Source organism: Zosterops lateralis (genome assembly GCF_965231275.1).
Source record: "Zosterops lateralis genome assembly, chromosome: 14".
Taxonomy (NCBI): Eukaryota; Metazoa; Chordata; class Aves; order Passeriformes; family Zosteropidae; genus Zosterops; species Zosterops lateralis.
In genome coordinates, this window is record NC_139774.1 from 8899704 (window position 1) to 8913622 (window position 13919).

Sequence of the window (13919 nt, forward strand, 5' to 3'; positions counted from 1 at the left end):
AAATGGCCCAGAGGGTGCTAAGGCTGTAGCATGGTGTACAGGACCAGAGCAGGGACCTGCAGGTTCCTCAAAAGACAGAATTATTAATTTCCTCATGGCTTTTTCTATAGCACTTTCCACTACACTGCCTCAGTGCTTCAGCACCTTCATTAATCTTCCCCAAACACTCATTCTGAAGATGGGTCAGAGTGACACATGGATGGATTAAGGTCAGTTTTGACTAATTCAGGGTAGTCCATCTGAAAAGCATAACGTCTGCGTTTTCAGAGCATTTAACATGATACAGCACTTCATACATGCAAGCACAGCACCCACTGCTTCCAGCTGCACAAAGATGGATGCCAGCAATTCAGGCTAAAGGTTTCCAGCCACGCACCCTCAGTGTGGGCAACACAGCCACCAGCAGCCAAAAGTTTGGGTTAATGACTTGTAGTGTTACACAGCCCATGGCAAGGGCACGGAAAGAATCTGCCTCTTTGGGAGAGTTTTATCCTTTTGTCACAGTCTGTCTGTGTCTTGTAGCCCTTGCAGGGCTCCTCGGGCAGTCTTTGGTTATGCAGATAAAATGAGGATCCGGCCAAAATTTGTTTCCTTTTTGACTAACAGAGCAGATCTGTGCTGTGCAGGTGTCACAGAGAAATCAGATTTGTGACAGTGTAACTAGAACTGCATTAGAGTATGTGTGCACAGGAAAATCTCCAGAAATTGGTATGGAATGCCTCACTTTGGACACTTCTGATGTCCGGACCAGGTAACACAGTGACCTTCACAACATCCCTTACGGCAGACTGTGCTATAGATGAGGCAGGAAATGTAGGAGAAGTCCTGCCAAGGACTTAAAGACAGGGGCTGTGCCACTGCTCTTGTAATCCCAGGAAAGGCTTTTAGCCAGTAGCTGATGTCTCCTGTTCCCTGGGGGTGCTGAGAGGGCTCTGAGCACCTGAAGCAGCAGCTGCCCCAAGAGCAGCATTTTGAGATTTCAGCTGCCAGAACTGGGCATGTTTATTGCTGTGTAGTGAACTGCTCTTCAAAACCCAGTAACATGACTAATTTGGGTGGATTTATCCAAAGGACCAGAAAAGGCTGCTTCATGCCAAATTTCAAGACCCCATTTCCAGTGTTAGTCCTAAGAACCACAGCAAGCCCAAGGATGACCAAAGTGATGCTCTTCTCCTACTCTGCCTTCATCCTTGGAAGTGCCAAAGGACTTGGAATGTTCAGAAAACATCCAGCACAGGCTGCCAAGGCAGAAAGTTCGAGCCCAATTTATTCAAGTTTGGTAATTTATAAGGAGCCACAACAGGGATGTAAGTTGGAGAGCATCTGGCTATTGTAGCTCTGGTTCCTAATGGTTTATAATCGGTAATTCACAGTTTTAGGGCTGACCAGCTTAACGAATTGTAAGAGATGATGGCAGATTGTCACTGAAAGAGAGTCTTTAACTTGAGTTTTAATCTTCTGCAGCAATGGTTTCAAACAGTGCAAGCCAACTTCTGAAGGGCCCCTGGGAGATGGGGAAGACGTATGTATGCCGTACATCCAATTATTACTATTATTATTATTTTAATTTAAGAAGCTGTTTCTATCCCGACAGCACTGCTGTCGTTGTTTTTAATCCTGCGGAAAAACAGCTGGCAACAGGCAGCCCTGAGCCACCCAGAGCCCAAGACAGCGGTGTGGGGAGCGCTCAGAGCCTCATCCCTCCCGCGCGGAGCTGGACGGCAGCCGCGCCGCTCCGCACCCCGGCGCGGAACTCCGGGAAGTTTATTGGGGGGAACACACACACACACACACACACACACACACACACACACACACACACACACACACGGCTCGGGGAGGGGAGGGGAGGGGAGGGGGGGCTCCTCTGCTGCAGTCGCATCCCCATCCCCGCCGCTCCTCGCCCCTCCGGAGCGGGCGCGGAGGCTCCGCGCGTCCCCCCGCGCAGCCCGGCGGTTCCCACGCCCGCGGCCGCGGGACTGGACTGGGCTGGGCGGGGAGGGAGCGGCTCCGCACCGCGGCCCCCGCCCGCCCCGCGATGGGCAAGAGCCGTCTTTTTGACGCAGGAGAAATGGCAAATTTTAAGTACGTCATTAATATGGCGCCAAAAGCCTTGGTTTCTTTTTTTTTTTTTTTTCCTTAAAGTATAAACGCCTTTTTTTTTTTTTTTAAATTGCCTTTTTTTTTTTTTTTTTGTTTAAGGTTGTGGCAGGCGCCCCGTGTACGCGTGTGCACCGCGCGGAGAGGGGAGCGGGCGGCGGGGCCGGGAGCGGGCGGGGGGGCGGAGAGCCGGGAGTCAGTGAGCGAGCGAGTGAGTGTGTGGCGAGTGTGAGCTGCGTGTGCAGGGCCGGGCCGGGGCTGCGGGGCCGCGGGCGGGCTGGGGCTCCGGGCAGCAGCGCCATGGGGCCCCGGCGGCCCGCGGGGGGCTGAGCGGGGCGGGCGGGCGGCCCACGATGGGACCCGCCGCGGGACCCGCACCTGGCCCTGCCGCGGCGCCCGGGCAGCCGAGAGGGAGAAGAAATTGAAGATTTGGGGCGGCCGAGGCGGGGGGGGGGGGTGGGGGGGGGTGGGGGGGGGTGGAAGCACCGCCACCATTATCCGTCCCCGCTCCGAAAGTCGCTTCCCCGCCTCCCTGCCGGAGCCGGAGCCGGAGCCCGGGCGGCGGTGGGGCGCGGAACGCCGGAGGAAGTGCGGGGTGAAAAAGAAAGAGAAACAGGCGGGCAGGGCTCGCCCGGCCGCGGCGGAGCGGCCATCTCGGCTGGGAGCGGGGCCGCATCCATGGAGTTCCCGGGCGGGCGCTCCTGAGGAGGGCCCGGGCGGCGCGGCCCCGGCGATGACACCGCGCTGAGCCGCCGAGGGGGCTCTCCCGGCCGGGGACTGCGGGAGCATCCCCCGCCCCCGCCTCCTCCCGCCTGTCACCCCCGAGAGCGGCGCAACTCCGGGCGGACGCTCCTGGCCAAGGTAAAGGCTCGGCGGGGTGGCGGCGGGCGCGGGCTGCCTTTGCAGCCGATGGTTATTTTGCAGCTCCCCCTGCTTTTGCTGTATTTCTCTCTCTCTTTTTTTTTTATTATTTAATTTTCCCCCCTCCCTGCCGGGCTGCCGGGCGGGGATGTGCGGCATTCCCGGGGCGGATGGCGCACGGGGGTCACTCCGCTCTGCAAGTGCGGGAGGGGGGCGGCGGGGGGACGTAAACAAGAACTTTTCAAGGCTCGGTTCGCCGCTTCGTCCCTTTATTCCCCGAATTAATGACTGCGGCAGCGGCCCCGCGCCCTGCCGTGCCGTGCGGTGCCGTGCCGTGCATTGCCCGGGGCGCTGGGCCCGCGGGGCTGTGCGGGCTGTGCGGGCAGCGGGGGCTCTGCGGGCAGCGCGGGCCGGGCGGGAGCGGCGCGGGCGCGGAGCGCTGCGCGGGGCCGGGATGGCGGTGCCCGGGGGCGTGGCGGCTGCCGGCTCCCGCCTGCCCTCCCCTTCCTCCCCCCTTCCCTTCCCGTCCCTTCCCTCCCCACCGCGGGGCTTTCCCCGCCGCCTCCCGGGGCATCACCGCGCTCGGGAACATCCCGCGTCCCCCCGCGCCTTGTCCCTGCGCGCCGCTCCCGCTGCTCTCCCCGGCCACCTGCCCCTTCCCCGGGCTCCCTGGAGCATCCTCCTCCGGGGAAGCCTCTGGCGGCGCTCTGCCCCTGCCCCACCTGCCGAGCCCTGCCCGCTGGGGGTGCGGGGCCGGGGGAGCAGCGAGCTGCCCGTTGGGAAGCGCTGCAAAGGCGGGAGGGAGGGAGGCTGCCGGATTGTCAGCCTCGATCGCAGTTAGGGGGGGAAGGAAAAAAACCCCAACCCTCTCTGTCCATACCTATACGTTATGAGCGCTTTTTGAGTGGCGAGAGAAGGATGGTGTGGCATCCACAGGGAAAATCCTCAGCGCCTTTTCGGCCCCCACAGTGAAAATTGTTTTGAAGGGCTTGAGCAAGGACCCTCCGACTGTTTGGATATTTCTAAGAGGAGATTTTGCTTGAGGGAAAAAAAAAATTGTCTGATCTCAGCCTTCTCCCCAGGGGTAAGGAGCCCGGCTTTTAGGAATGGTGTTTGACCTTTAAGCATTTATTGGCTACTGGGGTTAAAATAAGCTTGAGATAGGAGTAAAAATAGCTTGCAGAAAGGTTAAATCGAAGGTTAAATTTGTTTTTCTTAGGCAAATTGAGGCTCATGTTGAAAAATGTAGGCTCGGAGCAAAGGATGGAGGGTACACGTTAGGGGGTCTGCAGGCAAGGAGATGCAATTCCTTTAAAGTATTGATGGCTGCTAATAGTGTTTGACACCCGAGTTCTCAAAGTTGGTGGGTGGGTGGTCCTTGAGATTCAGGTCTTAGTCTTTACCTTCTGTGGGTTTTCATCTTTGGCGGGGATTGGAGTGTCTGTAGCTCCTGTTGATTTCCTCTGGAGTTCTGGATGCTCAGGAGCCCTGCGGGATGGAGCAGCCAGCTGTGGGCGTGGAGCTGTGCCCGGTGTCCCCTCTCATGCCCTGTGTCCCTGCCTGCACCTTCCCCCAGCAGGGCAGGGCTGGCCCCAGTGCCCTCAGTAACCTTTCTGATTACCCGTGCTCTGTCTGGGCTTGCCACAGAAAAAATAGATAATTAGAAGGTAACGAGTCAGAAGAAGCAAGGAAAGTTACAAATGTGAGTAGTAAAGACAAAAAAAAAAAAATCCCCTTGTAGATGTGGAGAAAGGCAAAGCACAGGAAGTAAACGAGGGCTTGTTTTGTTTTAAATTGAAATGAGATTAAATTTTGCCCTGGGGAGCCAAGACAGCAGAATTGGTGTGGAGGAGAGGAGGGATGTCTCGCTCCTCACCTGGGCACCGGAGCCTTGGCTGGAAAGCTGGGGCTGCAGCAGCCTGCTGGGGAGGCGAGGGACAGACGAGCCCCGGCAGGCAGGGGCAGGCTCCTGCTGCCCAGAAAATGGTTATTCTGGGTACCAGGATCCTGCCCTTTGGCATTTACACTGTGCAGGGCTGCCGGGGAGGTTGGGAAGAGCTTCCTCCCAGTGCAGGGGCTGAGCAGCGCGATTTGCTGCGAGCCTTGTTGGCCCCGCCGCTGTGCATCCTTTGGTCCAAAAGTTTGCTCTTGTGTTACTATGAAATTGGGGCCGTGCCAGTTTGGGGGACGCTGCTGCTCTCACGGAGCCTCCTGTAGCAGCTCTTGGCTCCAGAATTCGCTCGTGGGAAAAGGCAATGGGACGGGGACAACCCTCCCACGGTGTTACGGACTGGGGCGTTCCAGCCCTCCACCCTTTTTATTACACTTTCTAACAACTGGCTGGTATTCCTAGACAGAGGGAAGAAGGCGTTTGAGGCAGAGGGAAGCGCCGGGGGCAGCGCCGGGAGCAGCCCCGGGGCTCAGGCAGGGCACGGCTCCGGGACGGGGTCCCCGGCGGGGTGGGTGACCGGAGCCCTGTGCGTGCCGCTGGGGGCACTATGTGCTGTTTGTGTTCCTATTTCTGGGCCGGAGGAACAAACAGGGAAGTGGTTTTTCTGCAGTCTCATTGCAGCTCACAAACAGAGCACATCATTCAGCCGGTGTTGCTCTCGGCGTCAGAGGTGACGGCGCGGGGACCGAGCGGCGCATCCCTCAACCTGCGGGAGGCTGGGAGGAGGTGATGACCAAATCCTTTTCCTTTCCTTTTTTTAAATTCCTGCAACTTACGCAGGTTTCTGTGCCTATTCCCTGTAGAAGTGGGGAGCACAGGCACGTATGAATTTCTCTGTTTGCTTGCCACAATTCGGAATGTTTCTGGAAACAGCCTCTGCACAGGGTGCTGGGACGCCTCTGAAAATCTCCAGATCGCACGTGGACTTGATGTGCAGAAGAGTTAATGGGGAGCTGGGAAACATCGGGGGCTTTCCCAGAGCACAGGGCTGCTGGAGGGGTCTGCAGAGAAACATTTCTGTACCAGCTGGAGGCTGATGAGGCGTTTGGGTTTAGTGTGGATGGGTGCCTGTCCCTGGGAGAGTGCCCCGCTGAACTCAGGATCTGGGCACAGGCATCTCTGTGCTCCAGCAGTGGTTGCCTTCACCTCTCCCAGGTTGCATGGGCTGGGCAGAATTGCATTCCCAAGAGCTCCTCTCCAGCCTTCCCTGCTGTGGGGCAGGACCAGCCAGCCTCAGGCCATCATCTCCATTTTAACACCAATGGTGGTGCTAATTTGTCCAAGGATATAGTGATTTACATTTGTTTAGGCTGATGAAGGGCCATCATCTTCCTTGGTATAGCATTTGTCTGCCATTCTCAGCTTGAACAATGGCAATGCTAAACATGTTGGTTTGCAAGCAGTTCAGTTTTTGGTTTCCAGGCATTAGCCGGGGCTATGCCTGTGGATTTGAGTTGCAGACACTTCAGGGGGATGTTCATTTGTTTATAAAAGAAACCCACATCTGTTTCTGTTTGAATTTTTTAAGCAAGCCTACATAGAAACCTTTCACTTGGTTTCTGGCTCTGTAAAAACTAGATTTTGGGCCAAGTTTGACCTAACAGTGACCTTTTCAAAGTATTACAAATTTTTTTGGTATTTGTTTATGACTTTATTAATGATGCCATGTGGGGAATGGGTCAGTTAAAGGTGAAATTAACTTATAATGTAAACAAAGATTAATTTTGGAGCAGAGACCATATTTTGTGGGGACTTACGTTGCTCAGTAGCTCACCAGCTGAATTGTTCCTGGGAGCTTTTGGGAGCAGGAGTTGCAGCCCTGGGAGGGATGTGGGCAGTGGGTCCTCCCACCCCCCTCTGCGGGTGCCAAAAGGGTGGTAAGAGCTGAGCCACCATCAGACTTTACAACTCCGGGATACAGATGGGGAAATGGCCCAATTACCCTTCTACAGTAAATTCCTCTCTTAAGTGCCATGCGGTTTACTACTGTCTGGCTGCTCGAGATGAGACCCTTAGAAAAAAACCAGCACCTTCTTAGCATGGCCTGGAATGTGACCATTTTCTGGAATGGCCTGGGTTTGGCCAAAACTTCTGCTCCCTTCAGGTGCACTGCCTTGTGTGCCATCCCCTGCCCAGCCTTTCAGAGATGCTGTTGTTCAGAGATGTCTGTGCTTCGCTCAAGCCAGAATTTCATTCAGAAATTTAATGCAGTTTGGTTTGGAGGATGCTGTCTTGGATCCTGCCAAACAGTGACGAAATGATTTGCTGAAGTACAGACACTATTTTTACCTGCAATGTGAACCACTTCTGTATGTGAATATCAGTTCATCTTGTTACGTAGTGAGTGTGTTAATTCTCTGGGCAGCTGTAGGACAGAAGCAGGATGAGGGACCAGGTTCAGTTAGAGGGGGATGATCAGTGCATCTCCTCATGTATATCAGTCAAAACCAGTGCCAGCCTCCTGCTACCTGTGCTGAGCATTGATTGTAAACCTTTTCCCTGCCTTGGAAGGAGAGTGATGTCAGTGATGCCATCTTGCTGCAAAAGCAAAGATGGGAAACCTGGGAAGTCTCACTGGCTATATCAGTAGCATTCCTTTGCCTCAGCTCAGGTGTTTATTTTCCTCCTCTTGGCTTTGGTTTATTTAATCTCTGTGATTAGGAACTCTTAATAAAAGTGTTGCTCTGTTTTTGTGCTCCAGATGTCTGTTTGCCACTTCAGACCAGTAGGAACCAGTTTAAAAGGTTGAGGTAGGATTTTCACTAAAAGTAAGCTCAAGTTAGAGCTCTCTTCAATTTCATTTCCCCCAAGCAAAATCTAATGGCTACTTGGAACAAGGTTTTAATAACATCTGTTTCCCCTTGAATCACCAGGGGAAAAGTATTGATATTGCCATATTCTCAGGGAGTGTTTTAAGTTACATTTTGACAGGGCAATGCCTTACCACAACACTGGTTGTTAAAATGTTTAGGATATTTTGTAGTATTTTCCCTTATAATGCTGTGATAGCATGTATATTGTAAAATACAGCTATTACAGGGTTTTTGTATGCTTATGTGGAACATTTCCTGATGTTTGGGGGGAAATGTCATGCCTGCTATCCCAGTGTGTGTGCTGCTTGTACCTGCTGCAACCAAACCACACAAACCCAATGTTTCATTATCATTCCCACTTACCATTTGTGGAACCAATAGTGGGTATGACATATGAACACATTCAGATTCTTCGAAAATACCACAGAAAGTACTAGGGAAGATTTCCATGAGGTTGAGATTAAGATTTTTTTCTGTGGATGTATTTTGGCTTGCAGCCTGTTGGATAGTTGTCTGGTCCACAAGTAGCCCTTTTCATCCAGAAAAGCCCAAGCCCTGTATTGGGGGCCAAGCTGATCAGCCACCAGCCACATTGGTAGAGTTTGGATCCTCAAAAGTTAAAGTACCTTTCTTCTTATTTTTTTTCCCTGAAGCATCTACTTTGAGTTCCAAGTGCTTGGTTCCCAAGGGGCAAGTTCAGGAGAACCTGCTGGTTTCAGGCACTCCTGTGGCTTGTTCAAAGTCTCAGAGCAAATCAACTGAGCTTGAAATGTGTCTCCTCATCAGTGCAGTGGTACCTGCTGCTGTGATGTTAGCTCTGAGAGGATGGAGAAGCCACTTGCTCACCTCTGGGAGCTCTGGTGCTGGAGGTGCTGCCTGGGGGAGCTCCCAGCAGGGCAGGGCACAGTGATGTGAAGTGCTTCAGGCTGGCCTGTGACAGATACTGCCTGAGTCTTAAAAGAAGTAGATGCCATGGGAAGATGGGTCAGAGGGTAAAACCCCAGGCTGTGGTACACAGGGGTTTTCTTCAGCTCTGGGATGCTCGTACTTCCCCCTGCAGACATACCGAGAGTGTGCAGTTTCCATTCCTCTGTCATTACACTTCTCAGCTTTGCAGCTCTGACAGGTGGTTCCCAGGATGTCTTTTCTCTCATCCAACAGCACCACAGTCCCTGGTGGGGCATCCTCTGGTCCTTGTTGGAGCTTCCTCCCTTGGCAGTACTCTTGCAGAGGAAGAGACATTTGGCTGCAAATCTTGCATAGACAAATTTCCATGCAAAGCTGAGTGATCCAAATGCACTCACTGTAGCTGCTGGGAGTGGGAAAACCTGGTAGAAAGACAATTAAAGTTGTTTTTTTTTTTTAATCCATGAGAATTGTTTTCTTTCGTAATTGTCTGTCCTGAGGGTAAGGACTGACTGGTGCTGGGGCAAAAGGATATGCAGATGTTCAGATAGCAGTGCTTTGGTGCTGAGATGGGTTTTCTGGACATGAAGTGTAATGTGCAATTTCTTTTGTTACAGATGGAAGAAAAACGACGCAAGTACTCCATCAGCAGTGATAACTCAGACACCACTGACAGTAAGACCTTTAATTCAAAGCTTTGAACAAGATTCACCTGCAGCAGTCAAAATGCTTGAATAATTACTTTACAAAGAGTGGAGGAAACTGCATTTACTGGGAAGCCTCTGCACAATGAGTAGTGTGCAGGGCTGGGTCTGTCAGAAGTGCAGCAACAAGCTGATATCAATTTATTTAAACACTTGGTTGTGGCTCCTCTTAACTGATGAGAGTGTCTCCCTCGTGTGAGGAGTCTGGGTGAGGGGAGCTGCTGATTGCAGATCTGCTAACGAAGCACCAAACACCCTTTGTAGATGAGTTGTCCTTTCCTGTGAGCTGCAGCCTGAGGCTAGTTTGCTCTTGATTTGGGTTGTTCCAGGGCAAAGGGAAGTTTTTACTGGAGTCAGAGTAAAACCGGAGCGGCATTGTTCCTTCTTGCAAGCTGAAGAGTGATGTGGGAAAAGGGATAAGGCTCAAGCCAGCAAAATTTGCAAGCCCACGCTTGCTTTTCAGCATCTACCTCACTTCATCCTCATTCAGGAGGCACAGAAGCATGTGTTCAACAATAAACATGTGCAAATGTGCTGAATTTTGTCTATAAATAGAGCACTCTGCTCTCCCACTTACCTCAGGGTTTCACCTGCTGCAGACACACCGCAGTGCTCGGTGTTCAGTACCCTCAAGGCACCAGCCTAATCCCTTGTCTGGACTCTGGAGTTTCTTACTAGCTGCTCTTGGTTTCTTACAAATGTCACAGTAATTTCATCTGGGCCGTGCTGGGAATTTGCTCTCCACACTTTACAGGATCTGGCTGCTGGATATCCGAGAACGAAAGGGACTTTAGTAAAGACACTAAACTTCTGGGCTTTTTCTTAACAGGATGATGGAGAGATTACAGGGGGTTATGGAAAGGCTGATCTTGCTGGGTTTGGCTGCTGTTCCCACAGCTTTAGCCAAAAAAATTGTCAGTGGGAGTGGAGTTAGCACCACAACTGCTGACGGGAACCTGCTGTTGGGCTGCCAGCAGGGACCCCCATCCTGCCGGAGCCCTGGGGGGCCTGGGGCTGAGCTGTGCCTGCAGAAAGTGTTTCAGGCTCTGTCAACGCCTCTGGCTTCTCGTAAAATGAAACATCACTATCTCAGAAAGGAGTTTGTTTTGGAAGCCATGCTCCAAACTTCCCATCTCCTAATCCCCAGATGCTCAAAGGCTTATGGAGCCGAGCTGTGCTCGCTGGCTTCGCTGCCTTTCGGGGGTAAGGCATCTTTAATCATGGTATTAAACAACATGGCCTTATCTCTCTGGGCTTGGATATTTATGCTGCAGGTGATATCTAAGCTGTTGACAAATGCTCTCCTGCAGGATAGTTGTAAACAGAGTGGTGACCTTCTTTTTCTTGCCTCTGCCAGGAAAGGGTAGTTGTGGTGTGTTATCCAAGCCTGTATAGCTGTAGCATCATATTGTAGCTTGAGAAGAGGGGGCAAGGTGGAAATTGGTGGCTGATCTCTGCATGAAGGCTGTGGAGCTGCTGTTGCTGCACTCTTTGGAGCAGCTTGCTGCTGAGTAAAGCAGTGTGTCCATGGGCTGCAGCATAGGGATGTCTGCTCTGGGCTTTGTCTTCACAGTCCTGTTATGCTCTGAAATGTTATAAAGAATTTCATTTATATGAAACCCTCTTTAATAACATCTGGCCTGCCACTTCAAAAAACAAGCTGTCTTTTGGGAATAGGTGATGCCCCCACATTTGGTCTTCATTTTGTGATGTACAAGAAAGTGCACTGCAAGTAAAGAATACAGGTTGAGCTGGTGCCTCTTCCCCTGCCAGGAAAAATAGGCATGTGAAATTTCCCTCGGACTGAGCTGGTGGAAGAACAGATGTTTCCCACTACCTGATCCCTGGTACCACAGCCTGATCCCTGAGTCAGCTCAGCTCCTGGCCAGAGCCCTTCTGAGATCTACATGTACATGGCTCCATAGTGTTTGGACGTTGCTTATGGGCACCCTGTGGTTTCCTCCTATTCGGTCCTCCAAGGATAAAATCAGTGTTGAGTAGGCCTACTGATAGTTATTTTGTTGCAACATCACAGAAACATTTTTATAGACTAGAATATGGAGGGGTCCTCCTATACAGAAGACCAAACTGTTATCATTATTATACAGAAATTCCAATAATCAGTTCATTATTTATTATCAACAAATACGACTGTATTAAACTGTGTTAATATGATTCCGTTAAACTTTCATTTAAGTGATAATGACACAAATGGGTTGGAAATCAAGATCAGGAATGTAGTGGTTCCAGCACATTTCAGGTTTTAGCTACTCTTCCCTTTTGGGGGTGGCAGCAGTGGTGATGATACTGCACAAAAACAAGTCATGTCAAGGTATTATTTCATCTCAGTGCTGACCCAAAGTGTTGGTTGAGGCTGGAGCTGTGGGGTTGGTGGCAAAGGTAAGGAGAAGCTTTGACTCTTTCCCAGGTAACCTGTCTCTGTTGTCTTGTTGCAGGTCACACCACATCAACCTCCAGATGCTCCAAAATTCCGAATACCAAATCCCCCTGGTCACGGCAGAAGGAGAAGAAGCCCTCTGAGGTACGTGGGCTTTTAGGCTTTTCCCAAAGGAGAGTTTTTCCCATGGGACTGTCCTTGCCCAGATGTGGCAGCCAGCGTGCCCATGGCTGTCTGTTCTGTGGGCAGTGGGTCCAGGAGCAGCCAGAGCCCCTGGTGCAGAGCCACAGCTCCCAACAGCAGTGTCAGGTCCAGTTCTCCTGGGGAGGGAGCTGATGGATACACCAGGAGCATCTCTGGGGAGGGATGGGGGTCCTTGTGCCCACTCCATCCCTGTTGAGGCAAGTAAACCAGAGTTAAGTTGGAAGTTAAGTTTGGTGGGACTGGGAGGTCCTGCAGTTCTGGGATGTCTGCCTACCAAGCTTCCCTGGTTTGGGTGCCCTCCTGGGTGCCCTTTTATTAATGCCACAGCACTGGGAGGGGAGGGTGATGTGGAGACTCCTCCTCATGAACAAGTAAGAGGCGTGGAGAGCTGTGAAAGGAGAGACAGCACAGCTGAGTTGCAGGTTGTGTTGGTTTCCCCTGTCACAGGGTTCAAGGACATTAAACTGAGGCCATCGGTGTCTGACCTTGCTGCAGGGTTTCCCCTTGCTGGTGTGAGCACTGCTGCCCATTCTGGGGACACAGTCCAGGTTCACCTGCTGGCTCAGTAGTGCAGGGTCTGGGCCTTGGGTGGGAGGAGCTGTTTGTCCCCAGGGCTGTGCTGGAAGGGGTGGTGCTGTGTCCTGTTTTCCTTATGTGCCTCGGATACATTTCCACTAGCCATGGAAACTATACCAGGCATGAGCTGCTGTTGTAGCAACCTCAGTGTTTGGCAGTGGTCATCTTCATTTCAGCAGCAGCATGAGCAAAGCCAGAGGGACATTGTTCTCACATTCCCTTCCCTCTGGACTGGGGTCTGGAGTCAAACAGTGCTAATTTTAGAAGCAGATGAAGCTGGCATGGCTCATGTGAACTCCTCAAGCCCTCCCCGTTTCACCTCTCCTGACACTGTGGCCTGGTGAGCACAAACCCCTGTAACATCCTCCTTTTGCATCAAGCTGAGTAGAGATTTTGAGGTTTTCCTGTGGTCACTGCCTGAATTACAGCTGCACTTGGTTCTTACTGCTCTGACAGGTTTACATTGATATATCTGTGTTGGCAAAGGACACAGACTGAAGAAGTCGAAGTTACTTGTGCCTTGGGTAAAGAGAGGGACTGGAAAGCTGTTACTGCCAGCTGAATTAGCTGGAAATACTCCAGAGAGCAAGAACCAGGGGTGCAGATGTTACTGACTGCTGACAAGGCTGTTGGTAAATTGAATATTAGCACTGGTAATGTTGGGTTTTGTCTATAGATGTGTCTCTCAGAGTGGGTATGGGGGAGATTTCTGTGAGCTGAATCCTCCTTTGGAAAGTGAAGCATTTTAGGCATCTGCTCCTCCTGTGGCACCGTTACCCCTCTCTGAAATAACTGCTCATCCCTGTGGCTGGTGTGTCCATACAGGCCTTGGGTGAGCTCTTTAGGGGCTGTCAGGAGTCCCTGCCACAGAGATGCCTCATGTTAGATGAGAGGATGTGACTCATGTCACTGCAGTGTCATAGGTGCCACCCTGTTGCTGCCCAATAAAATCCTTCTCCAAGAGCTGAGACATCTTTCTGCCTCAGTGGTGCAGACACATTTTTTGTCTTTATTATGAATTCTTCAATCAGCCATCTAGGATTTTACCTGACTGTTACGGAATATAAGTCCAAGATTCCAAGTGAAAATGCTTCTGGACTTGATGGTAAGACCTGGATCCAAGTTGCAGCTCTACAACAGCTGAGGTGAAAACTAGATCTTAGTCCTTGGCTCCTGGGGAGACATCAGATACCTGCAGAGGGCTCATCCCTCTGCTTACTGCTCCATTATCCCCTGAGGAGGGTTCTCAGTGAAATGTAGCTGTGGAACAAATAAAGTGGAGTAAAAGCTGAACAGTGCCCAGCTTAGCAACAGTTGAAGTGAACCTCTGTGGCTTATCTGAACTGAAACTCCAGGGGAATTCGGGGAGGCGATGTGTGATTACTCACGCTGGAGTTTGGCCAGGA

At 51.7% G+C, this 13919-nt stretch overlaps 1 protein-coding gene across 3 annotated transcripts in view; it reads left to right on the plus strand.

The window, feature by feature from the left end:
- The first annotated feature begins 1722 nt into the window (after positions 1-1722).
- The window catches only part of JADE2 (jade family PHD finger 2), a 72054-nt gene continuing 59857 nt past the window's right edge, over positions 1723-13919 (plus strand). The window contains exons 1-3 of one of the 3 annotated variants that reach the window (XM_083871548.1): positions 1723-2085; positions 9249-9306; positions 11792-11877. In XM_083871548.1, coding sequence (XP_083727674.1) covers positions 9249-9306; positions 11792-11877 — 144 coding nt within the window. In that variant the 5' untranslated portion in view covers positions 1723-2085. Of the gene's footprint in view, positions 2086-2941; positions 2962-5535; positions 5639-9248; positions 9307-11791; positions 11878-13919 lie in introns of those variants that run through there. The other 2 variants (XM_083871547.1, XM_083871546.1) reach the window with 2 other exon arrangements.